Source organism: Xenopus laevis, chromosome 6S (assembly GCF_017654675.1).
Source record: "Xenopus laevis strain J_2021 chromosome 6S, Xenopus_laevis_v10.1, whole genome shotgun sequence".
NCBI lineage: Eukaryota > Metazoa > Chordata > Amphibia > Anura > Pipidae > Xenopus > Xenopus laevis.
Genome location: NC_054382.1, coordinates 91,725,078 through 91,748,527, shown reverse-complemented (window position 1 = coordinate 91,748,527; position 23,450 = coordinate 91,725,078). Strand labels below are relative to the sequence as shown.

Below are 23,450 nucleotides of genomic sequence, written 5' to 3'. Positions count from 1 at the left end.
GATAAAACTTACACTTAAATGGAAATCGATTAAGTGCCTTTAATAAACTCTAATGTTATTGTGATTCTAATTATAATAATGCTTCAAAAAATATATATATATATATATGTTAAATAAAAGAACTGAAAGCAAACAGTTACGGAAATATCTAACCTCTCCATGGGTTTAATATGATATATACTGACATTGATTGGTTAAGTGTCAGCCAATGAGCAGGAGCCTCAGAGGAGTATCAAATCACAATCCAATAAATAGGTAGCATTCCTCTTTTAATTAATAGGATCACTCCTGGATTTGTAATTATGCAAGGAGTCCCTGCAACATATTTCTCTGCCAGCTATTGACATTTTTATAATAAAAGATATGACTATACTGTGGTGCCAATAATAGCTTGCAAAGCCCACAAAGGCTGCAGCATGATCTTCCATGTAGGCTCTATATATAATGTGCTTCTGCAAATACACAACAAAGGTTTATTAGACACACAAAACTGTATGTTTCACAGGGCAGTGCCATTAGGAGGCAGTAACTTACCATTAAAACACTGAATCCACTTTCTTCTCTCATCTCTTTGTCCACCTACATCGAACATGCTGTTTAAGAGAGATGGTTGCAAAAAAAAATATTACTGAACTACAGGAATAAACAAAATGTAAAGTTGTTTCACGTCTTGCCATATGGAAGACATTTGTATAAAGCCCATTTTAAACAGTAATTCTATAACATGTTTAGTGCTGGACTAACTACCATCACTTTCTGATTAGTCAATTAAGACATTTTTAGCTGAATTCTTTAAATGATCTATAAAGCATATTATAACGGCCCTACTGTAGACTGGCACTGCCATTCTATCCATGTTAAAAGCATAAATTACATAAATCTAAATCAGTATGGGAAGAGTTAACATGGTAATTTCCTAATATGTTGTTATACAAGACATTCATATTGCAATCCCTCATTTTGTATGTTTTTGTTACTTTTTCTGTTAAAGAATCCCTGCTAACGTGATTTTTTATGGAACTATAAGATAAAGTGACAGTATACTGCATTTTCTGCATTCAGCAGAGCTTGTGCGGAACATACTGTTGTTTTATGTTGGTTTCTAGATTTCATCCACTAAACAGGAGTCTGAAAGTGAATGTAAAGTCACATTCTACTCCCTTGATTGTGCAAGCATAATCAAAACTAACCAGCTGCTGAGAAGCCCTCTGTGTACTCCCAGCAGGTGAAGCCTGGTAAGGCAGCCATACAAGGGATGACTGTTGTAGGTATTCAACCTATCATATGACAAGGTTAATGGACGGATACCATACAAAGGGGCCATACACCACATATTCAACCTTTAAAGAGGAGATTTTAACTTCCTCATCAGTGATGAACCCATGCAAAGGCAGACAAAAGATTTTACAACATGACTGATGCTTTTATGATAAAGGGCAGCTCATTATATAGAGGTTCCTCAGTGGACTGCTGATTAGTTTTGATTGTGGTATGGAAGTAGAATGTAACTAATTTAATTAAAACAATAAGTTATATTCATTACGCTCATATTGAGAAAATGGGGGCTACTGTCTATTTAAAAGGGGCCCTAACCACATGTTGGATGACAACAGAGGGCCTGAACCTGGAAGGCCTAAAAACCAACTGTGATATAGTGATCCCAATGAAAGGTTATGAAATCTCACAAACCCACTCATGTAATTTTTCCTGAACGTGTAAACCATTTGACTGGAATGAAGAAAACACTATTAATGGCAATCAGGTTAGTGAAGGAGAAACCTGACTTTTGCTAAATGTGCATAATAATTTCAAGTGTTAACCCATCAGATGGTTGCAGAGAACTTGTTTGGAGAAGCAGTATTGATAAAAAGAAATATGTTGCCATACTCACTGAAAATTTACTTTATCTACTTGAAATCTTGTTTCAAATATCCCTGATGTCAAAACTCTGCATCTTAATAAGTCCTGTTAAGGCAAAGAGAAACATAAGTATTCATACACACGTCTCCATAACATGTTGCTGTTGTGGGGGGGGGGAGAATGACTGGTGCAATGGAGGCTTTGAATCAGATACAGCACAGGTTAGAGTCCTGCAAGGGTCCATTATTTAGGACCCGTACCCACAACCTGCAATCTGCAACCCGGACCCGCATTCTTACCCGCTTAGAACCACTGCCCGACCCTACCCGCAAGTACCTTATCCACAACCCCAACCCGCTGACCAAGAATCAGGAAGTGCTGTCATTGTAAACCGGAAGTGACATAATCGGAAGTAGACGTGACCAGAAAAAGGAGTAAATATCGCTATTGAGAAGACCCGCGGCCAGACCCGCAACCCGCAGAACCGCGTCTTTACCCGCACCCAGAACTTCTACCAGCAACCCGCAGGGTACCGCAGGTTTTTGCGGGTAACCCGCGGGTGCCAGACCCGCCGCAGGACACTAGCAAAAGTTTTCCTACTCCAAGCTCTACTCTACAGCTGAGATGTGTTAAATGCCTAGGATAAAACTTGTGAGATTCAAACCTCTATATAACCTTCCATATTTGCTTTTAACCTAGTGGTACTTGAACAGACGGAGGGCCACTAGTATCCACTTCATGAAGTCACCTAAAATAGGTGGAAACAATCGCATATCTGTTCAGAGGAAGATTATATATATATATATATATATATATATATATATATATATATATATATATATATATATCCTATATAATCCTATATAATAAAGTTCAATTGTCTCTGCGTCCAGTCCCTGTGTCCGTGGGATTGCGCTACTGCGCATGTGCCCCATGGACCGTCTCCTAGCGACGTAGATAAGGAGTACCTTATTGTTTAAAGGTGTATAGCCCGTACCCGAATGTCTACCTCTCTGACCCACTAATGTCACCTACACCTGAAGTATCCCCACTCCATTCTTTCCATTCCAGTCTTACCTGCGGGCATCAGAACCGCGCGGCCCCCACTTCTAGATCACAGTCTAAACCACGACTAAACTGCTGGACACTAACTCTGTCCAATGCAATTCCGGAAATGCGCACCACGCCTCACTCTCGCACATCTCACCGCCTTCTGAGTCAAGTTCAATCACGTGATGCGGAACAGTTCTCTGGAACGCAAACTGCAAGCCCACGATTACTTGGCAATTTTCTAAAGTGGTTACGTGCTGATGCAATTTCAGTGAAATATCACCTGTTGGGTTCCCCAGGTTCCTTCTGGGAACTGGAACCACCACCCATAGGCCATTCATTTCAATAACATTTATAAAACGTAATTTGTAGCATCAGCCATTTAGACAAAAGTTTTTCAGACTTTCTTTATATTGTCTATATAAAGCACTGGTCTGGCTACGAAGTAATGAGGTACAGTGTTTATGTTCTGATATTAAAACAAATAAAAAATGCTAAAAGTCTCGATTTTGCTGCTTGACCAAAACGTGTTGTTCTGGGTAAAATGACCTATTTTCTTGCTTTGGTTTAGCGGTGTATTTCCTGGTACTGAATGTTACTATGTACATGTATAAGATCAGTGAACCAGACTGCTCAGAATGTTATGGTTTTCTAGATATGGGATGTTTCCATAATTTGGATCTCCACACCGTTTCCCACCAAAAAGGATTAATTATATCTTAGTCGGAATCAGGTACAACACACTGTTTTTTGAGTACAGATAAAAAGGAAAGCAAGTTTAAAAATGTTAATTATCTTATTCAAAAAGAAAATATGTTTTAACATTTTAAGTTATTTGATTAAAATGGAGTCTATGGGAGATGGCCTTCCCGTAATTAGAGATCCTATACCCGCCCTTTCTTCCAGGAATCCTGTTTTACATTATGACAGAGATTCACATTAAACATCTAGGATCAGAGTTGTGATTTTACAGAAAACATAACAGGATCAACCAGATCACTTGAAACTTCAGGGACATGTCTGATAAATGTCCCTAAATTTCAAGAGATCTGGTAACCCAAATATCCTATATAATAAAGTTCAAGTGTCTCTGCGTCCAGTCCCTGTGTCCGTGGGATTGCGCTACTGCGCATGTGCCCCACGGACCGTCGTTACATATGTTCTAGCGCCCGTTAATTTAACGGGCTTAATGTCTAGTATATATATATCTTCCTCTGAACAGATATGCGATCATATGTATCTGCAATACAATGCCACTATTAAGCAGAACCTTAATTATACTACGCATCTTTTTTTGCTGTTAAAGGAGAGGGAAAGGTTAAAGATAAGTAAGCTTTATCAGAAAGGTCTATATAAATACACCAGTAAACCCTTAAAGTAATGCTGCTCTGAGCCCTCTGTCAAAAGAAAAACATTTCTGTCCTTCTATTGTGTACACATGGGCTTTTCTATCAGACTTCCTGTTTTCATCTTAAGCCTCCAGGACTTGGGCATGCTCAGTTTGCTCCTCTCCCCCTCCCCTCACTGCTGTAATCTGAGCTTGGAGCTATGAGCGAGCAGGGAGAGACTCAGGCAGGAAGTTAAGTCAAAGCAAGCTAACATGGCAGCTGCTATCCTAAACAGAAACAGTCTCTAGAGCGGTTTACTCAGGTATGGAAAGCATTCTACAGAATAAAAATGGTGTTCTAGCTTGCACTGTTGTGGCTAATCTACTGGAAGTAAACTTCCTTGGTAGCTTTCATTCTCCTTGAAAACTTTAGGGTCTTTAAAATTTGTTACCCACTGGCTAAGTTTACAGAGCTATGACTGATTACATCAGTTTCATTTGTTTAATACTTCTAAGATTTTTCAGTTTAATCCTAGCACTGTGTATTTGTAGTTGCATGAAACTTTTTAGTTCACAGTTAATACCAGGTTGTAAAGTGGATGCTCAGTAAGGAGGGTGTCAGAAAGCCTTGTATGTGATTGTTTTTTGCCCTTGGGTGTTGGATACTTTTTACGTTTTACCAATTGTATGTCATCAATGCCCCACCAAAATAAAACATTTTCTACCTATAATCTCTTGCTAACCTTAAACAAGAATTTCTGGTCTGGAAAGTGATTGGCTGTACTGGAAAATGCACAAAAGGTAAAAATCCAAGTCCTGCACATGACAACAGGCACTGCCACTGATCACGGGTCTGATGGTGGAAGATACTGACCGATACTGACCCATATATTTTAACCATAATGTATGTCAAATATATTATGGAGTACATTATGGTATGTAAAATATGTAAGGAACTGCAACTTGTCTATCTTCTGTATTGATCTATGTCTGTCATACAAGGAGTCACATTTAGTAGTGTAGTTCCACTTCAGTTCAAGGAAGATCAGCTTAGAAATGCATCCCCTTATTCTCCATTCCTGCCTGCAAAGACAGAGAATTTTTTTTCCTGAGAAATATTGTTGTGTCTTGCCAAAAGTTCCCAATCTGGAAAATCCTGTTTTACCTATATCCCAGGCTCATTCTTCTCCTGCTTCACTAAGGATTGACAGAAAACCCACGGAGATTATTCAGGATCTGTACAGACTGAATTTGAGGCATATACGTTTTGTACAATGTATCCTGACACCAAAGATGGGCACCTTGGGCAGTTGAGTGAGGCTGGAGTCCAGTTTAATGGGTACTGATCTGCAAGCATCCTGAAACACTCATACCAATTAGGATATTCTATAATATTGTTCTTGACTGAAGCTCATTCTTGGTTCATCTCTCAAGTGACCTCCCTTGATTTATTCATTGTTCAACTCAGCAGGGCCAGGGATTCCATTGTCACAACTGATCTCCCAAGCAGTTTTTGAAGATGCAAAAGTGTTTCCCAGGTTGTTATATATTCTAGCCTATGAACACTTCAGGTCTGCATGAAAATTAGCCTGCTTTAAGTCAATATTTTTTCCAAATGGCTTTCTATGCAGAATGTAACTTTTCTTCAGATGTGGAGCTTTTCTTAGGTAGATGCCTATAAGTCCTCTCTTACGAAGATGGGGATTATACAGCTATTTTCCTAAAAGTCAGGGCCTAATAGCAACCCTTTAGCCTCTAGTAAAATGTGAGTGGGATTTGCGCCTCATTACAACCCACCGTGCCACACTCTTCAGTTTTCCTACAGTTTTCTAGCTTCTTCCTAGTTCAACAGCTCAAGCTGTTCTGCAGCCTTATGCTTAAGAAATGGTTGACCTCCTGCTTTAATTTGTGGAGTGACCAGGCCTTTTTGCAACCCTGAGAAAAGAAACCTTTCTCAGCATGGGGATTTGTTAAAGTGGTCACCTGTTGGCATATCCAATAGATTAGGCCGCTAGCCAGGAAGTAGGAAATCTGGAATATATAGCTGCACATCTGATTGACATATACAGGGATCAGACCATAAGATGCATATGCTGTTAGGGGTCAACTTAAAAATGGGATGGAAGGGTAACTAAACACACAAATGGAAAAGTGACAAGTGCAAGCACCCACGGTGGCTGGGATATTAGTTTAGAAAACAGTTATATATTGTTCTTTATGGAGGAATTCAGGGATGGACTTCAAAAGATAAAGACCAGCAAAGCTGGCCATACACATGAAGAGCTGCTCAGTTGGAAGCCTCTCCCAAATGGGCACCTACATGGTAGGCCAAACTGGATGATAAGCGCCTATGTAGGCCTGTCAAGTCGCATCAAAACACCTATGTGGTCTTCACCCTATGGGATTTTCAAACCAGCTGATAGATATAAGGATGGTTTTCATGCATCTGTCTGTGCATGGCCAGCTTTAGGCAGAAGATGGAAGTGTACGTTAAGTGATGACTGAGGAATGGATATACAGGAATGTATTGAGACAGCAGTGAAGAAATACAGTACAGCGCAGTGTGTAAAGTGAAGTATTTGTATGCTATGCTTTGCTTAATAGGGGGCCAAAAGTAGATAGGGGTTCTTTCATTCTCAGGACACACCGAGCACAGGATCCATAGCAGAACAAAATTATCAGGCGTAGACAATAGTTTCCTATTATAGTACAATTATATCTTACTTATTCCTGTATCCAGAGGCTGGGTGCTTGTAGCTTATTATTCACACTAATATGACATCCATATTTAAGCACCAAATCAACCAGTCATGTTTCCTTGTGTGCCAGACTGCTCAGCTTTAGATTTGCCTTGTGCTCTTCCCATGTTGCAGCATTGTCTAGTCCAAGTTTCAGATTTCAGCCTCACCATGTTGCAGTTTTAACACTTTTACCTGTCCCAGTGTTACATTACACCCAGTCCTGCAGTTAGACAAACTGATATCTGTTGGTTCAGTCACAATCTTCCTACTGCTGCTTCATGACTTTTCCTTCTTGCCTTTGTTCTCAGTTCAAAAAGCTAGAGACTGCTACCTTTTTTCCCCTTTGCCTTTAATGCCAAGTGCAGAAACAGCTTTTATCTCTTTATGATTCTTTATCACTAAATCCTGACACCATATCTGCATCCTGACTCACCAACTATCATCATATGCTGTAGATAGCAGAAATCTATTATATGGAACATGGAAAAATACAAGTATCCGGACAAATATCTCCAGTCGAACGGGAATGAATTGGGATCTAATAAAATATTAAAGTGTAACAATGAATAAACAGGTATAAGGGTATCCTGTGGGATCTGGTGCATTTGGGAAAGGACATAAGTCCCTTCCCCAGCAGTTATGTACCTTGTATACAAGCCCTTACACACTTGTCAGCTTGCAAAAAATCAGGGTAGGTAAAATTAGAATGGCTGTTTATGACAAATTGACAAAACCAATGGGGTTTCTCTGCCGCTGCAGAACTCCTGATGAAATATGGACACTTGTTAATCAAATAAATATCACAATTAAATAAAGCTGCTTACCTGATCTGTTGGTGTGTAGTCGTTTTGTCTAACATGGTCAATTCTCTCTAAAAAGCTAGAAAAAAAAAAAAAAAAAACAAGAATAAAATAAATAAAGCAACACAGCTCTAGTTATTGTCCGGAATAGTACATATTCTGAAACATCTGGTTTCTGGTACCTCAATGTTTTATGCAGTGAAGCTGGGGCTGTCAGATCTGCATTACAACCAACCAGTGACAAGTAAGACATGAAAGAAACTGTTCTAACTGAACACTAGATGTTAGTATTGAGTCAGTTTCACTGCAAGATAGAAGGGGCTGAAGCTTTTCAGCACTACACAAGATTAAAAAATGCTGCCTCTAATCTCATGGACAGTACAGTAAAGCACATGTGTATAGTTGCCGCACACAGCTCATGCACTTCTCAGTTTCCACTAGGTAGTACACAGGTTATAGAGAAAGTAATTTTCTTTATGACTATGCACATAGCAACAAAGATCAACCAATACCCAATAAAATAGGCCAGGAATGAATCTCATGTGACAGGCAATACTTACTCAGTACTGGGTGACAAGGGGAACAGTAAAAAAAGCCAAATACATAAGAACTTAAAGGAGACATATAAGAAAGACGAAAAGCCCTAATGTTGTAGGCAATCATTTATACTATATAGTGCTGGTTTTACTTTTGGCTGTAAATGAATATTGTCTTCAAAAATGGCCCCTTTATTGGAGCTCTTCATAGATGTTCTCTGGTCTTTTTCCGTGTATCAAATGAGGAGTGGGAGTGTCTTAACAGTCCCTGCCAGAAGTACAGTAGGAGGGGGACAGCCAGTCACAGCCCTGCAGTCACACAAGCAAAGACAGGCTTCAGTTCCCTATCAGGTCCTGCTAGATGCTGATTGGTTCCTAACCTACAGTGCAGTGTGCTGAGTAACGCCTGCTTCCCTTGACAGCCATCCAATTCAGGGAGCAGGAAGTGGAACAGATGGGCGGGATTATTAGGGTTTTTGCAAAAAAAATTAAGCACAATTAGTCTATATTTAATGCACTGGTACGTTCTACTTTTTTAACAGAAAACATCTCCTTTAACTCTAACAGTGATACCATATCTCAGCCATGTTGGCACAAGGAGCAATTCTACAGTCTACAGGGGGTGTATGGATTAATAACCAGCAGTGCAGATGCTACAAGATGCCACATTGCAAAACCACTGAAATTGTCCCAATTTTACAGGCCGAGAATTAGTGATTTGCAGGTCGGGTTTTTCCCGACCCGCACCCACCCTCCACCGGCTTCCTTTTATAGACCCGTGCCGTTCTGCCGATTACGTCACAAAAGGGGCGGGGCGAGCATGCGCAGCTTTTATAAAAGAAGAACCCGGAAGTCAGCACTGCAACGTGGCGGGCAGGGAGAGCAGGAGTAGAGCTCAACCCCCGCGACGAGGAGTGCGAGGTCGGCCCGAACCCGCCCGACCCGTGGGTATCGGGCCGGCCCGCACATCACTACCGAGAATGCTGGGAGATTTCAACAACATTGCTGAAGTTATGCCCAAAAGTAACAGACCCAATGAAAATATTTGCTTAGGTCACACACCCAATCCATCGGACTGTTCTCAGTTATTTAACCCAGCACTGGCCGGATTCAAACGAAAAATACTTTGAGGAAGAGAAAAGGAAAGCCTGAACAGATATGCTAAATGGACCAATTCTAAAATGACAAGTTTCACTTTTCCATTTTAAATCAGAAAAAAACATGAATGATACAATGCTGTGTTTCTCAAGATTTATGTGGGAAATGGCAAAATCTGGTTAGACTTTAGCAAGCGTGTCACTGTATCTAAATATTGACAGAAAGAATTTAAACAGCATGGAATAGCTTGTAACATTAACGTAACCGGAGGAAGCGGAAAAAAAGGAAGTTCTTTGGGAAAACTCATTAATTATAGAAACTCTGAGAACTGTCCTTGCCTTTTGCAGTAATTTACTTTCTTCTTCCGGGCTCTCCGTCCCAAAATCCTAGCTGCAGCAGCAAACTAACTATGTGTGAATGGTATGTGTCTAATGTGAAAAAAATCACCATCGCTATCACTTTTTCCAATTATGGTTTTAAAAAATTTAAATTGCACAAAATTACTTTACCCCTATCCCAAAATTCAAAAAGCCTTAAAGGGATTCTGTCATGATTTTTATGATGTAGTTTTTATTTCTAATTTACACTGCAAATAATTCACTGTACAATATAAAATGTAATTCCTGAACCAGCAAGTGTATTTTTTTTAGTTGTAATATTGGTGTGTAGTCAGCCATCTCAGATCATTTTGCCTGGTCATGTGCATTCAGAAAGAGCCAGCACTTTACGATGGAACTGCTTTCTGCCAGGCTGTTGTTTCTTCTACTCAATGTAACAATGTGTCGCTGTGGGACCAGGATTTTACTATTGAGTGCTGTTCTTAGATCTACCAAGAGCTGTTATCTTGTGTTAGGAAGCTGCTATCTGGATACCTTCCCATTGTTCTGTTGTTAGGCTGCTGGGGGGAAAGGGAGGGGGATCATATAACTCCAACTTGCAGTACAGCAGTAAAGTGACTGAATTTTATCAGAGCACACATCACATGATTTGGGGCAGCTGGGAAACTGACAATATGTCTAGCCACATATAACATTTCAAAATTAAATATAAAAAAATCTGTTTGCTATTTCGAGAAATGGATTCAGTACCAAATTCTGCTGGAGTAGCACTATTAACTGAGGTGTTTTGAAAAAAACATTTTTTTCCCATGACCGTATCCGTTTAAGGGGTTACTGCAAATTTTGGCCCAATTCTCAATACTTCAAAACGGTCAATTTATACTAATCACTTTGCTAAAATGTACCTAAAGAAAGAGCTAGACTTCAAACACACATGCCACACCTTTTTCCAGCTAAAATGAACAGTGTGTTCTATGAACAGGTGCAAGAATAAAGTCTGCGTAAAACACATAACTCCCAGACAGGGTTTTGGCAATGAAAGCATGCTAGTTGAAAAGCAAAGTTCTCCCTCATTTTGGAAACTGAAAGTAAAGTCCATTCGTACAAACAAGGGGAAATGGTGGGGGGCTTCATGGTTAGCACTTATACCTTGAAAAACAGGGTCCTGATTTTGGATGGGGAGCACCAGGAGCCACAAGGCACAGGAGAGCCCTTACTTACAACCTGCTTATGGCAGACATTAAATACAGGTTTCCCTTGTATCGGACACAGATTTGATCTCAACCTGGCTGGACACAGCACTGCCCCAGGCACAACTACTACATGCACAGGCCCTAATGGAGACTGCTCTTACATTTTTGCATGTTGCCTGTGCCTGTTTTGCATGTGCATATAAACGCAGACGGAGAAACAGCCCATCTGTTCCCATCAGTTACTTGCTGTATTTGCAATGACAGGCATGGTGTTGGCCAGTATACAGGCACACACAGCAAATCTAGGAGCAGAAATAAAAAATATTGCATTCTCATCCCAAAATCTACTGTGTGTGTACTCAAAGACTGCTGCCATGCCTAGGGTTGCTACCTTTTTTTTGTCGAAAACGGGCAAGGGCAGACCGGTGATGTAGGGGGCGGACCAGTGACGTAAGGGTTGGGTGATGTCAGGGGCAGGACTGATGACGTGGCGAACAGCTATTGGCTGATCACCATGCCATTCACTTCAATGCCCTGTCAGAATTTCCTAATTTGGAAACTTGGACAGGAACTTTTCACCCAGGCTACCATTCCAAAAAATGGGTGGAATGCGGACAGGTGGCAACCCTAGCCATGCATGAAAAGTAGTGGATTGGAAATGCATTGGCCCAATATGCCATAAAATGGCCACAGAAGCAAAGATTAAGTCATACGAAACAAAGGTTTGTATGATTTTCGGACTGTGTGTGGAGTGTCCCGCCATTTCTTGTACCATGGCAATCGGTCGTTTAGTTGATCAGACCGTTTAAAAGATTTCTGTCGGCTATAATATCTCTGCATGTATTGTATCTCACAATATCAGTGGGTGACTGTCACTTCTATTTGTCAGACATAACTTCCACACAATTGCCGTCGGAGTTAATGGCCAGAACATCATCTGATTTGTTCTTCATTTTTTATTTAATCTGAATGATTAGTTGTAGGTCGGGAGATTGAAGTGCACAATCGTTCATAGGATAAAATCTGCACAACTTTAAAGGACATGTAAATCCTCCACACAAAATCAGTGAACAGCCTTTTTGAAATCTTTAAATACCTGCCACTGTGGTTGTTCAAAGGTCAAAAATAAGGCTGTAGCATCCACTTCATCACTTACTATTACTTCTCCTCCTCTAACCCACACAGCCCCCTCCCTTGAGAATTTACTTTGGCTACTGGGCATGCTCAGCTCAGATTACCAAACACGTCCTCAAGTCTAACAGCCAATGAAGAGATAGCATTGCGGATTCCCATATAAACTCTGCTTTAGCTGTCTGCTCTTATTTTTTCTAGTAGCCTCCTCTCCTGAGCTCAGCTTAACCATTACAGTGTTTAATTCAAGCAGGACTTTTTATCAAAGCAGTTGTGCCTGTGCAAGCCTGCATTCTTACGTGTATGAACTTCACAGCACATCTTTGCAGATGTAAATATCGCTGATATTTTGCCTGACCAACAAAATAAAATTTGATTGTATGTTGGAGCAATGATCCCTGACCAGCAGTCGGATTTTTGACCATGCCCATTTTGTTGCCACACCCTTAATTACCATGTCCATTTTACAAAGTTTGGCAGGTTATGAAAGTTTTAACACATTTCTGGTAGGTGTTATAACAGTTTTGTTAATGAAGGTGAAATTGCCCTTTAAACGGCAAGTCTCAGTTTTCCTAAGAGACCTGGTTAGCTTAAAAATTTACAATTGTTTCTTTGCTGATCTTAAATTGTTACAAAAGTATCAAAGTGCAGGTGCTGAGTATTCTGGGCTTTGTAACTTTTTTTGGCTCAGTGCAGGAGATTAAGGAAAAACTCGGGACTTTTTAACAAAAAGCAGGGACTGTGGCATGAGCTAGCAACACTGGGACTGTAACAGGACAGTTGGGAGGTATGTAGGTGTACTGCCAAACAGATGCTCTTGTAGGCTGCCAGTCCATATGGGGCTACCAAATGGCTAATTACTGCACTTATTTTGCACCCCCAGGAACATTTTTCTTGTGTTGCTCCACAGCTCTTTTTACATCTGAATGCTGCTCATGGGTGAAAAAGTTTGGGAACCCCCGTCTTAGGAGTAACAGATCCCCTGTTTACAGATCAGTGCGGGAAAAGTAGACAAAGAGAAATTCAATAGGGTATTAAGTTACTACAGGTAGAAATCTATTCCCATGCACAAGAAATGGAGTCATGGGGTCTGCACCAAAAATAATATAAAGAGAAATAGTTTAAATGTGTGCAAATTTATATACCTAATGCATTTGGTATGTTAATGAGAAAGCTCCTTAAAATGTGCTTAGCCAATTTGTTTTTGGAGGAGCTAGTGATAAAAGAGAAATTGAGTTTTTAGCCCCCTAACAGTGTGCAGTATATAACACAGGCCCTTTGGCAAAAAGGAAGGCTATGGAAAGTAGAAGATGGTTAATAAATTGTATTAATCCTGTACATGTGAATAAAAAAGATGTCTTTGATGCTTCATAATGGCTTGGAGAAGTACAGCTGTTGTACCAGAGAGCCCAGCAGTCTCCCTACAATGCCAAGGGCTGGCACACAGCCACTGCAACCACACTTCTCACACGCTTACAAGGGCTGCCGTTCTAATGAATTATCGGCCAACTATAGTAACATTTAAGAGGCTCTCTGTGACCGGCACATTGTACTTCACTGAATGCACAAGAGAAAAGAGCAAGGCCACCAGAACACTCGGCAGATGCAAACATCCCCCCCCGTACAATCAAAAATGAAGAGAACACAAAATATATAAAATATATTTGGCAAAGTAGTAAAAAAGTAGTAAAAACAATTTAGTAACATGAAGTCAAACCACCAATTTCGTGCTTCATGTAATGGGAAAACATCAAAATCACTGATTTTCCTAGTATATCAACAAAGGGACAACCACAACAATTTGATAAACTTTTGCTTTGGTTCTTGACTTCTCAAAGTAGTAAAAATAGCATGTATACATAATGTCCAACAACAGACACATCCAAGGTATTCATAGTGTGTGTGTGTGCTATATGCCCTTTATCAAGCCATATATATTTGGACTTGAGTAGAACAAGATTAAAGCTAAGATAACACGCACGGGTTTATCAAACACTAATACCAACAGAGACAAATTTTGGACACTTTCAATTTAGGGGCAATTCATGAAAAAAGTCGCTGGGATGTCAAATATGGGCTGTGATTGATTGTTTGGTAGCCCCATGTGGAATTGAAGGCTACAGGAGGCTCTGTTTGGCAGTTGACAAGGTTTTTATGCAACTAAACTTGTCTTCAAGCCAGGAATTCAAAAATAAGCATCTGATTTTAGGTCAATGGAAGCAACATCCAAGGGGTTGGAGAACAACATGTTGCTCACGAGCCACTGATTGGGGATCACGGATGTGATATTCTGAGATAATTTCCAATTGCTTGTCAATTTTTATTACTTGCGTTTTTTTTTTATTATTCAGCTTTTTATTCAGCAGCTCTCCAGTTTGCAGTTTTAGCAATCTGGTTGCTATTGCTATTCAGACCCTCTCCTATTCATATACCAGTCTCTTATTCAAATCAGGGCATGGATGTTGGGGACAAAATTTGACGCCTATAGACCAATGCATTTTGGTGAATTTTCGGCCATTTCGTGAATTTTTGGTGAAGCAAAACGGGTCAGACTCCCCATCACTAGTAAAGTCTGCACAAGCTGTGGCCATGGCACCAATTTCAGTGCACTAATGATTGCACCATCTATAATGGCAACATCCCAAATACCCTTGCTGTAAACCACTGACCGTAAAAACAGTCAAATCACATCATTGTGCAAAGATGCATTTTTTAATTGTATCCAATTATATTCCTAGAGCAAATGACCAATTACAAATCTTTACTCGACAAACTTATTCCTAATAAAATACCCATCTGATCAAAAGCTTTACAAAAACGGTCATTTTATAAGCAATGGATCTTTTTGTTTATTGGATCTTTATACCTTAAAGGGGTTGTTCACCTTTACCTGAACTGTTAGTATGATGTAGAGAGTGATATTCTGCAAAAATTTGCAATTGGTTTTATTTTGATTTTTTTCAGCAGCTCTCCAGTTTGCAGTTTTGAATGAGAGACTGGAATATTAATAGGAGAGGCCTGAATAGAAAGACCAGTCATAAATAAAATAGCAATAACCATGTGTAGCCTTACAAAGCATTTGTTCTTAGATGGTGTCAGTGACCCCCATTTGAGAGCTTGAAAGAGTCAGAAGAAGAAGGCAAATAATTCAAAAACTATAAAATAAAAAAAAATAATGAAGGCCAGTTGAAAAGTTGTTAGAATTGACCATTCTGTAATATACTAAAAGTTAACTTAAAATGTGAACAACCTGCTTTAAAGTCTACTAGGAAATCATTTAAATATTAAATAAACCCAACAGATTGGTTTTGTTTCCGATAAGGATTAATTATATCTTAGTTGGGATCAAGTTCAAGCTTCTGTTTTATTATTACAGATATAAAGGAAATCAATTTTAAAAATATGGATTATTTGATTATAATGGAGTCAATGGGAGACAGCCTTCCTGAAATTCACAGCTTTCTGGATAACAAATCCCATAGCTACAATCGAAGGCAACAACACAACTGGAATGTGTCCCATTCACTTCAATGGGAATCAACTGGATCTGACTGACTCAGCGTATTTTCAATCACCCAACCCGAAAGTGCACTGCATAGGCTTGGGGGATTGTCACCGAAGTAAATGTGATTCCCATGTGAGCCCAAAAAGGTAAGTGGGATAAGAAAAGGATATCGGGAGTTAATCAGTCCTATTTATATCAGAAATGTGCAAACAAAAAAGTACAAATACTATATTTATTTTATTCCAATATATAATTTTTTTGTAATCTACTCTCATTCACTTTGCTTAGACTTGAATGATCAGTTGACACTTTTGTCTAATTATGATGCAGAAGATCGGATGATTCAAGGGAACCTACTACACCACCAAGGCAATGTGCTGCTAAAAAAAACAATAATACTTTTATACTCGGAAAATGTGTCAAAATCACTTTTGCTAGATCATACTGAAATCAGGGTGATTATAGCACCGATCCATTATCCAGAAACACATTATGCAGAAAGGTTGTCTATCATAGACTCCATTTTATCCAAATTGATTTCCTTTTTCTCTGTAATAATAAAACAATAACAATAACTTGTACTTGATCCAAACGAAGATAGAATTAATCCTTATTGGAACCAGAACCAGCCTACTGATTAATTAATTAATATTAATCCGTACATGATTTTCTAGTACACTTAAGGTTATGAATCCAAATTACAGAAAGTTCTGTTATCCGTAAAACCCCAGGTCCCGAGCATTCTGCATAACAGGCCCCATACCTGTACATGGTACATATAAACAGAAGCATAAAAATGTTATCTGGAGACACTGCTGGATGTTGGAATGAGTGTAACAACTGTAGCCTTGGATCTGCTTTGTATTGTAAATTAGGAGTGTAGAGTTTATAGAGCCAGGGATAAGTCACTGACAGTTATAAAACACAGATTTTGCTTGAAATGATAAATGTATATATATACAGGCACAGACAAGGCTTCTAAAAATAACTTCTCAGGTGCATATCCTCTGAACAAACTGGCCTGCATAAACATAGCTGTGCAAAAAAAGAGGAGCTGTGCAATATCATGAGCAAATGGGACAATCTTATACTAAACAGACTGATTCGGCAGTTTATCTGCCAGTGTGTGGGGCTTCCGACGGTCTCGTCTATCGATCGGGCAGGATTGATTTTTCCTGCTATTGAGGGCCGCGTCAGCTAGTTGATGCAGCCCATTTCCTTCATTATAATCCGATCGTTTGGCCCAAGGTGAACCACCTAGCGGTTCTTATTGTGTATGGCCACCTTAAAGGGGTGGTTCACCTTAAAGCTAACTTTGAGTATCTTATAGAATGTCTAATTCTAAGCAACTTTTCAATTGGACTTCATTTTTTCTTTCTTATAGTTTTTGAACTCTAAACCTTCTTCTGACTTTTTCCAGCTTGCAAAACGGGGTCACTGACCCCAAATAAAAAACAAATGCTCTGTAAGGCTACAAATGTATTGTTATTGCTACTTTTTATTACTCGTCTTTCTATTCAGGCCCTCTTTTATTCATATTAGAGTCTGTTGTTCAAACCAGTGCATGGTTGCTAGGGTAATTTTGACCCTAGCAACCAGATTGCTGAAACTGCAGAACTGCTGAATAAAAAGCTAAATTACTCAAAACCCTCAAATTATAAAAATAAGAAAACCAACTACAAATTGTCTCAGAATATCACTCTCTACTTCATACTAAAAGTTAATGTAAAGGTGAATAACCCCTACATCCTATTTGTGATGCAAGTCAAAGTCTGTTTCACCCAGCCACCCACCCACTGCTTTACACATATAACGTATGGAATCTATTATCCGGGAACAGGGATTTCCAGATAATGGCTTTTTTGAAACTTAAAGCACCATACCTACTACTAGCTATGGGATCGGTTATCCAGAAACCCACTATCCAAAAAGCTCTGAATTAATGGATAGCCATCTCAGACTCCATTTTAAGCAAATAATTCAGATTTGTAAAAACAATTCCCTTTTTCTCTGTGATAAAAAGACACCACCTTGTACTTAATCCAAATTAAGATATAATTAATCCTTATTGGAGGAAAAACAATTGGTTTAAATTATTTTTAGGAGACTTAAGGAATGGAGATCTAAATTGCATTAAATGGTAACCACCTTTCAAACACAGTTTCGTTCTGTGGTTGAACACAGGAGAACTTATCGTAGGGTAAAACCACCCATTAGTAAGCGCCCTAAAGCTCTGCTGATCAGGTCAGTGCCATTTAAAAGTTATAATAATAAATTGTAGCTACAGTATGTGCTAAAGAAAGTATGGCTTTAGAAGTTCCATACATATGCCATATTTAAATATTAGTATATACAGTATATAATAAAAAATAAATGATTAAATGTTTTTGTGCTCAAACTTTCTACCTCCAGTCAGAGACCCTAAAATAAAAACTGTCAACATATAGAGGCCCATCTATTAAAGGTCAAATTTATGTGGTATTAAGAGATTTTTTTCTGTAAATGAAAGTTATTTAAAATATTAGAAGATAAAAAGCAGAAATGGAAAAAACAAAAATGCTGAACTATCCAAAAAAAAATATACAAATATCTCTAAAACCTAGGTAGCTTTTTTTATTATCTTTGAATATTTGGTCTGTGACAAAATAATACCCTTATAGACCCTGATTACAAGTTAGCAAATTAATTATGACATGGTATTAGGAAAATCAGAACCAGTGGCCGACATTTTCTAGGTCAAAACAGTTGCCTTTATTATGTTGTGTGGCTTGAATTACTGCTTGGATGGTTAACGTACAAGTAACAGACCTTAATGCAATGCAAAATGAATGGAAGTAAAAATAAATACATGTTGATGTCAGAATGTCTGTGTATATTATTCAAACATATTCTGAGGATTTCCCCCCTGAGGTTTTAGGTAAATATTCCTTATTTAATCCTGTAGGTGGCACCAAAGTGCCACAAGAAAAAAAAATAAAGCACTTTACATCATCACTACCTTTAGACAACAGAAAATGGATTTTTTCTTAAGCTAGCCAAAAGATCTATGAACTTAGTGCTCTGCAGATTTGGTGTTCCAGCAGGGGATATACTTTACAATTGCAGGCTTTGTGACTGTTCCTTCCTTGTCACTTTTTATGTTATGGGTTTCCGTTTCTTCAGTTAATGACAGTAACATATCGCAGTGATGTTCCCTCCTTCAAAGGGGATAAACTTGTCATATTTCTTGCATTTAAAACTCTGTGACCAAATGTAATTCACGAAAAAAAGGAAACGAATCATTAAAACATAGCCAAACCAAGCATGTGGCGTAGGTTATTGCCCACAAGTGTAGTTCAGATGTAGTTCGGTGGCCATCAATAATAAACGCGAATATGCATATAAAAGTATCAGGCAGAGTTCATGCAGTGTGTACACAATTTAGCCACCATTTGTTCTCTAATCAAAGAACAGGCACCCCACATATACAAGCTGTATCCTATTTGGGAAACACTACATCTGGACTAATGAAATCAAATGCCTTTGTATGTATAGAACACACGGATAGCTCCCCTCCAAGCTAGGAATACCCACAGCCACCGTTTGCCAAAGAAGATCTTGCAAATGGGACAGTTGGGGTCACTATAAAATGCCAAAAAACAAAACCCAGGGGAAGGCCCTACACAGTAAAATGATTTACAGACATCAGCTGATGTGCTTAGATCTCTTGGCAGAAGCAAAAGTAGCCCATGCGATGCTCCAGAACAAAGCCCTTGCCTATTCCGCAAAATGTCTTTTTCCCAGTATAATATGAGGCAGTTGCCTGTAAAATTTTGTAATGATTCAGTATAGAAACAACTAAATAAACTTGCTTATATCTTCAGCAGTCTCACAAATATGGAAGCATTAGGGGATAGTGAATAGTTGAGATGTCAGGTTTAGTAGGCCAATGGCTGCACCCCTACTGGCTGGGGGTGATTTGAAGCTTAAATCAATATTGTTGTTTTTATGTAGCATTATATAACAAAATATTTGTTAACTGCATTTAAATTTTGTATAAAGCAAAAAGGGATAATGCCACAACATCTGTTTGTGCTCAAACATGACTCCTTTATATGCTTCACTTTAAGGGGGAAGTAAAGCTTAACTAAAGAAGTAGCTAGAAATTTGTACATTATGTTTTGGGCTTCTGTATCAGCCCAAGGCAACCACAGCCCTTTAGCAGGGAAGATCTGTGACTCCAAAAATGTCGCAGTAGCTCCCCATCTTCTTTTCTGCTGATTCACTGCACATGCTCTGTGCTGCTGTCACTTTCTGAGCTTAGGGACCCACTCACAATATACACATAGAATATAACTGTCACAATATAAGGCTGATTAGTAATTAATACAGATAACTACTACATGGTAGCACAGAAACCAGTGCAACTAGCATCAGAATTTAATAATGAGCCCTGTAGCATCAACGTATATTACAGATCAACCTCATTTTCTGGTTGATAATTAGCGACAATCCCTAAGCTTAGCTTCTCGACAGCTGCACGGAGCCAACTAAGCATGTGAGTGTCACAGACACTTTCCAAGATGGGGACCCCTGGTAACAGGTTTTAAGTCCTGGATCATTGCTGCTACTAAGAAGCTGAAACTTTAGGCTGGTGCTATGAGGTCTTTATATAAAATATGGCATTTTTGGCCAAATACATTTTTAGGGGTTAATTCTCCTTTAAGCAACACATAAAACAAGACTTCAGCTCAAACATTTAATTGGGGTTTTTAAAGTGCGACTAAGCAGTTTCATAATCTATTAATCAAGTGGGCCTCTGAGCTATTCTACTATCACCATCCGAGCCACTTCATTGTGACTCATGAAAACTGCCTTGTTGCTACATACCTGCTGGTAAATGCAGAGCTGTGCAGATGGGTCAGGTTTCTGGCCTCGATAATACTGGTCAAAAGCTCTCTTGGCACTGCTCATTAAACCAGAGGGCAGGCACAGGTACTGGCTTCCATGGTGAATGCTTGGTGTTTAGTGCAAGGGAGCCTGGGACAGGAAGTGATGCAGCAAAACATGATGGCTGCCAGCTCTGATTCACAGCTCAGCATTAGACCAGTAGGTACAGGGGAACAATTCTGCAAGTCACTTTAAAGAGTGTAGTGAGGGAGATGTTCAGGGTCCCTGTTAAAGGAACAGTTCAGTGTGAAAATAAAAACTGGGTAAATATATAGGCTGTGCAAAATAGAAAATGTTTCTAATATAGTTAGTTAGGCAAAAATGTAATGTATAAAGGCTGGAGTGACTGGATGTCTAACATAAAAGCCAGAGCACTACTTCCTGCTTTTCAGCTCTCTAAATCGGAGTAAGTCAGTGACTTGAAGGGGGGCCACATGGTACATATCTGTTCGTTGAGTTTGCAATTGATCCTCAGCATTTAGCTCCGATTCAAAAGCAACAGATATGACCCATGTGGCCCCCCCAAGTCTCTGATTGGTTACTGCCTGGTAACCAGGGAAACCAGTCAGTGTAAACCAAGAGAGCTGAAAAGCTCTAAAATCGCTACCAGAGGAAACCAAGCGATTTTGGGAGACTGGAGCGACACATGGGTTTTATCACCAGCGATTCACATTATTGCCTATGGGAAAGCTTTTCACTGGAGAGTGCAGGAGATTAGTTGCCCAGAGAAGCAGCGATTTATCGATAGCGATTAATCTCCTGGTGTGTCACTGCCCTTAGGTGAACCACCCCTTTAAGGGAAATGAGGTCACAGGGCTCTGCAGTTGGTTGCCCTGCTCTACTCTGTTTTGACCAATATTAGCAGTTGGTTGCCCTGCTCTGCCCTGTTTTGGCCAATATTAGCTGCTATGTCCCGTAGCAGGTAGGCTAGAACAGTCAGGGCAGTGCTTGCTCTGTGCAGTACTAATTGCATACTGTGTGCATTATACCACTACAAAGGAGAAAAGTAACTAATAATTTGTGGATATCAAATACATTTGGCCTGTGTGTGGCCAGCCAAACGCAATCACTTCTAGGAGCTAGGAAAGGTCGTGGCACACTGTTCAAAGTTGCCACATACTATTTAAAAAAGAAAATCACTGCTTCTGAAAACTTTTCTGGTTCACTTAGGGGCAGATTTATCAAAATGTGAGATTAGAACTCACCAGAGAAAAACTCACTCACTTTCTATTCATTCCTATAGGATTTTTAGATTTGTATTTATCCATGGAGTTCACCATTTGACAAATATGCTTTTAAAAATCTCATAGGAATGAATAGAAAGTGAGTGAGTTCTCTGTGGAGAGTTCTAATCTCACACCCAGATGGGAGCATCCTAAATCAAAATACTAATACAACTGCCATTTTTCTAAACACTGTGCGGCATACTTTTATTATAAGGCATAGCATTGCATATATAGGAGGGTTATAGTTAAAGAAAAACGATGACGAACAATACTGATCTCTACAAAAATATACTGCATAAAACAGTTCATATGTAAAACACTGCTTCACGAAAATAAACCAGGCTCATAACTTACTTTTGGGCAATCCTAAATAGAAAATTGACATTTGAAGAATTAAGAGCCGCCCCTGGGATTCTACAATTCACAGTGCACGTAAACAACCCATGCATGTTAGATCACATGAGCCAATTAATAGACAATTAATAGTTCTGTCTTTTTCTTACACGCTTCTTCCTATCATAAAAAAACCTCATAAAATGGAAAATTAAGGCAAATGATGTAAAAGGGCAATATTTACTTAAATATATATTCCAGTTTGGTAAAATTCTTTAATATGACACTTAATATGATATAAACTGTTGTTTTCTTCTATTCAATTTGGGGGGGGGGGCATAGCTTTTCTTTAATTTGCCAGGCATCTGTAATTGTGAGGACTGGCACTCCACCATTATACACACTAGTGGATGGATGCAGTTATACATTAACATCTAATGGACCATAACGTCCTACAATTGACTTTATGTTTCAAGTGATGACTAGTGGGATCTAATGAAAAAAATACCCATTCTCTATAATTGCTATATTCAAACATGATGCTGTCTCCAGTCCAATTGAAGTAACAAACTAATTTTTTCTTCTTTTTTCAGACTCTACCCCATTGGTGCAGGCATTTTTTTTTTGGTTATAATAATTTCGATTGTATATACTGAATTACATGCTGAGGATACACGAATCCAGGATTCGGTTCAGGATTTGGCCAGAATTTGCTCTTTTTCAGAAGGATACAGATTAGACCAAATCCAAATGTCTGTCTGAACCTAATCCAATTCTTACAAATCATGCGACTTTTCGGCACCGAATCCACTATTTTGGATTCAGCCGAACCCCCGAATCCTTCGCGAAATATTTGGCCGAATACTGAACCGTATCCGGTGGGAAGGGGAAAATTTTTTTACTTCCTTGTTTTGTAACAAAAAGTCATGTAATTTCTCTCCCCTAATTTGTATATGTAAATTAGGATTCAGATTCAGTTCGGCCAGGCAGAAGGATTCGACCTAATCCGAATCCTGCTGAAAAAGGCCGAATCCCGAACCGAATCCTAAAAAAAAATTGTAATCCCATGTCTCTTTAAACCTATCTTGCCATAATTTGCATATGCAAATAAGGGTGTGTCTACAGTTTGGTATTCAGCAAATCTTTCGTTTAGGATTCAAGATTTGGCCAAACCCCCAAATTGTGGATTTGGTGCATCCCTATTATTGTATATATTTCTTATTTGGTTGAATTATTCAATAAATGTGCACTTTTTTTCCTCTCATCTGCCCAGTTCAGCTCACCAGACGCCTATGAATTGTTCCACTGGCACAGTGAAAACTAAATTCATTGCAATACAAATCAATACAGTGGTTTATTAATGTGATCAGCGCACAATGTTTC

The 23,450-nt window shown here is 39.1% G+C and overlaps 1 protein-coding gene across 4 annotated transcripts in view; it reads right to left on the bottom strand.

Annotated features, from left to right (window-relative positions):
* Positions 1-23,450, bottom strand: part of gnal.S (G protein subunit alpha L S homeolog) — a 165,946-nt gene that overhangs the window by 6,632 nt on the left and 135,864 nt on the right. For all 4 annotated transcript variants that reach the window (XM_018268555.2, XM_018268556.2, XM_018268557.2 and 1 more), the window contains 3 exon segments: positions 7,803-7,857; positions 1,892-1,965; positions 535-593 (listed from right to left, as the gene is read on the bottom strand). In XM_018268555.2, coding sequence (XP_018124044.1) covers positions 535-593; positions 1,892-1,965; positions 7,803-7,857 — 188 coding nt within the window.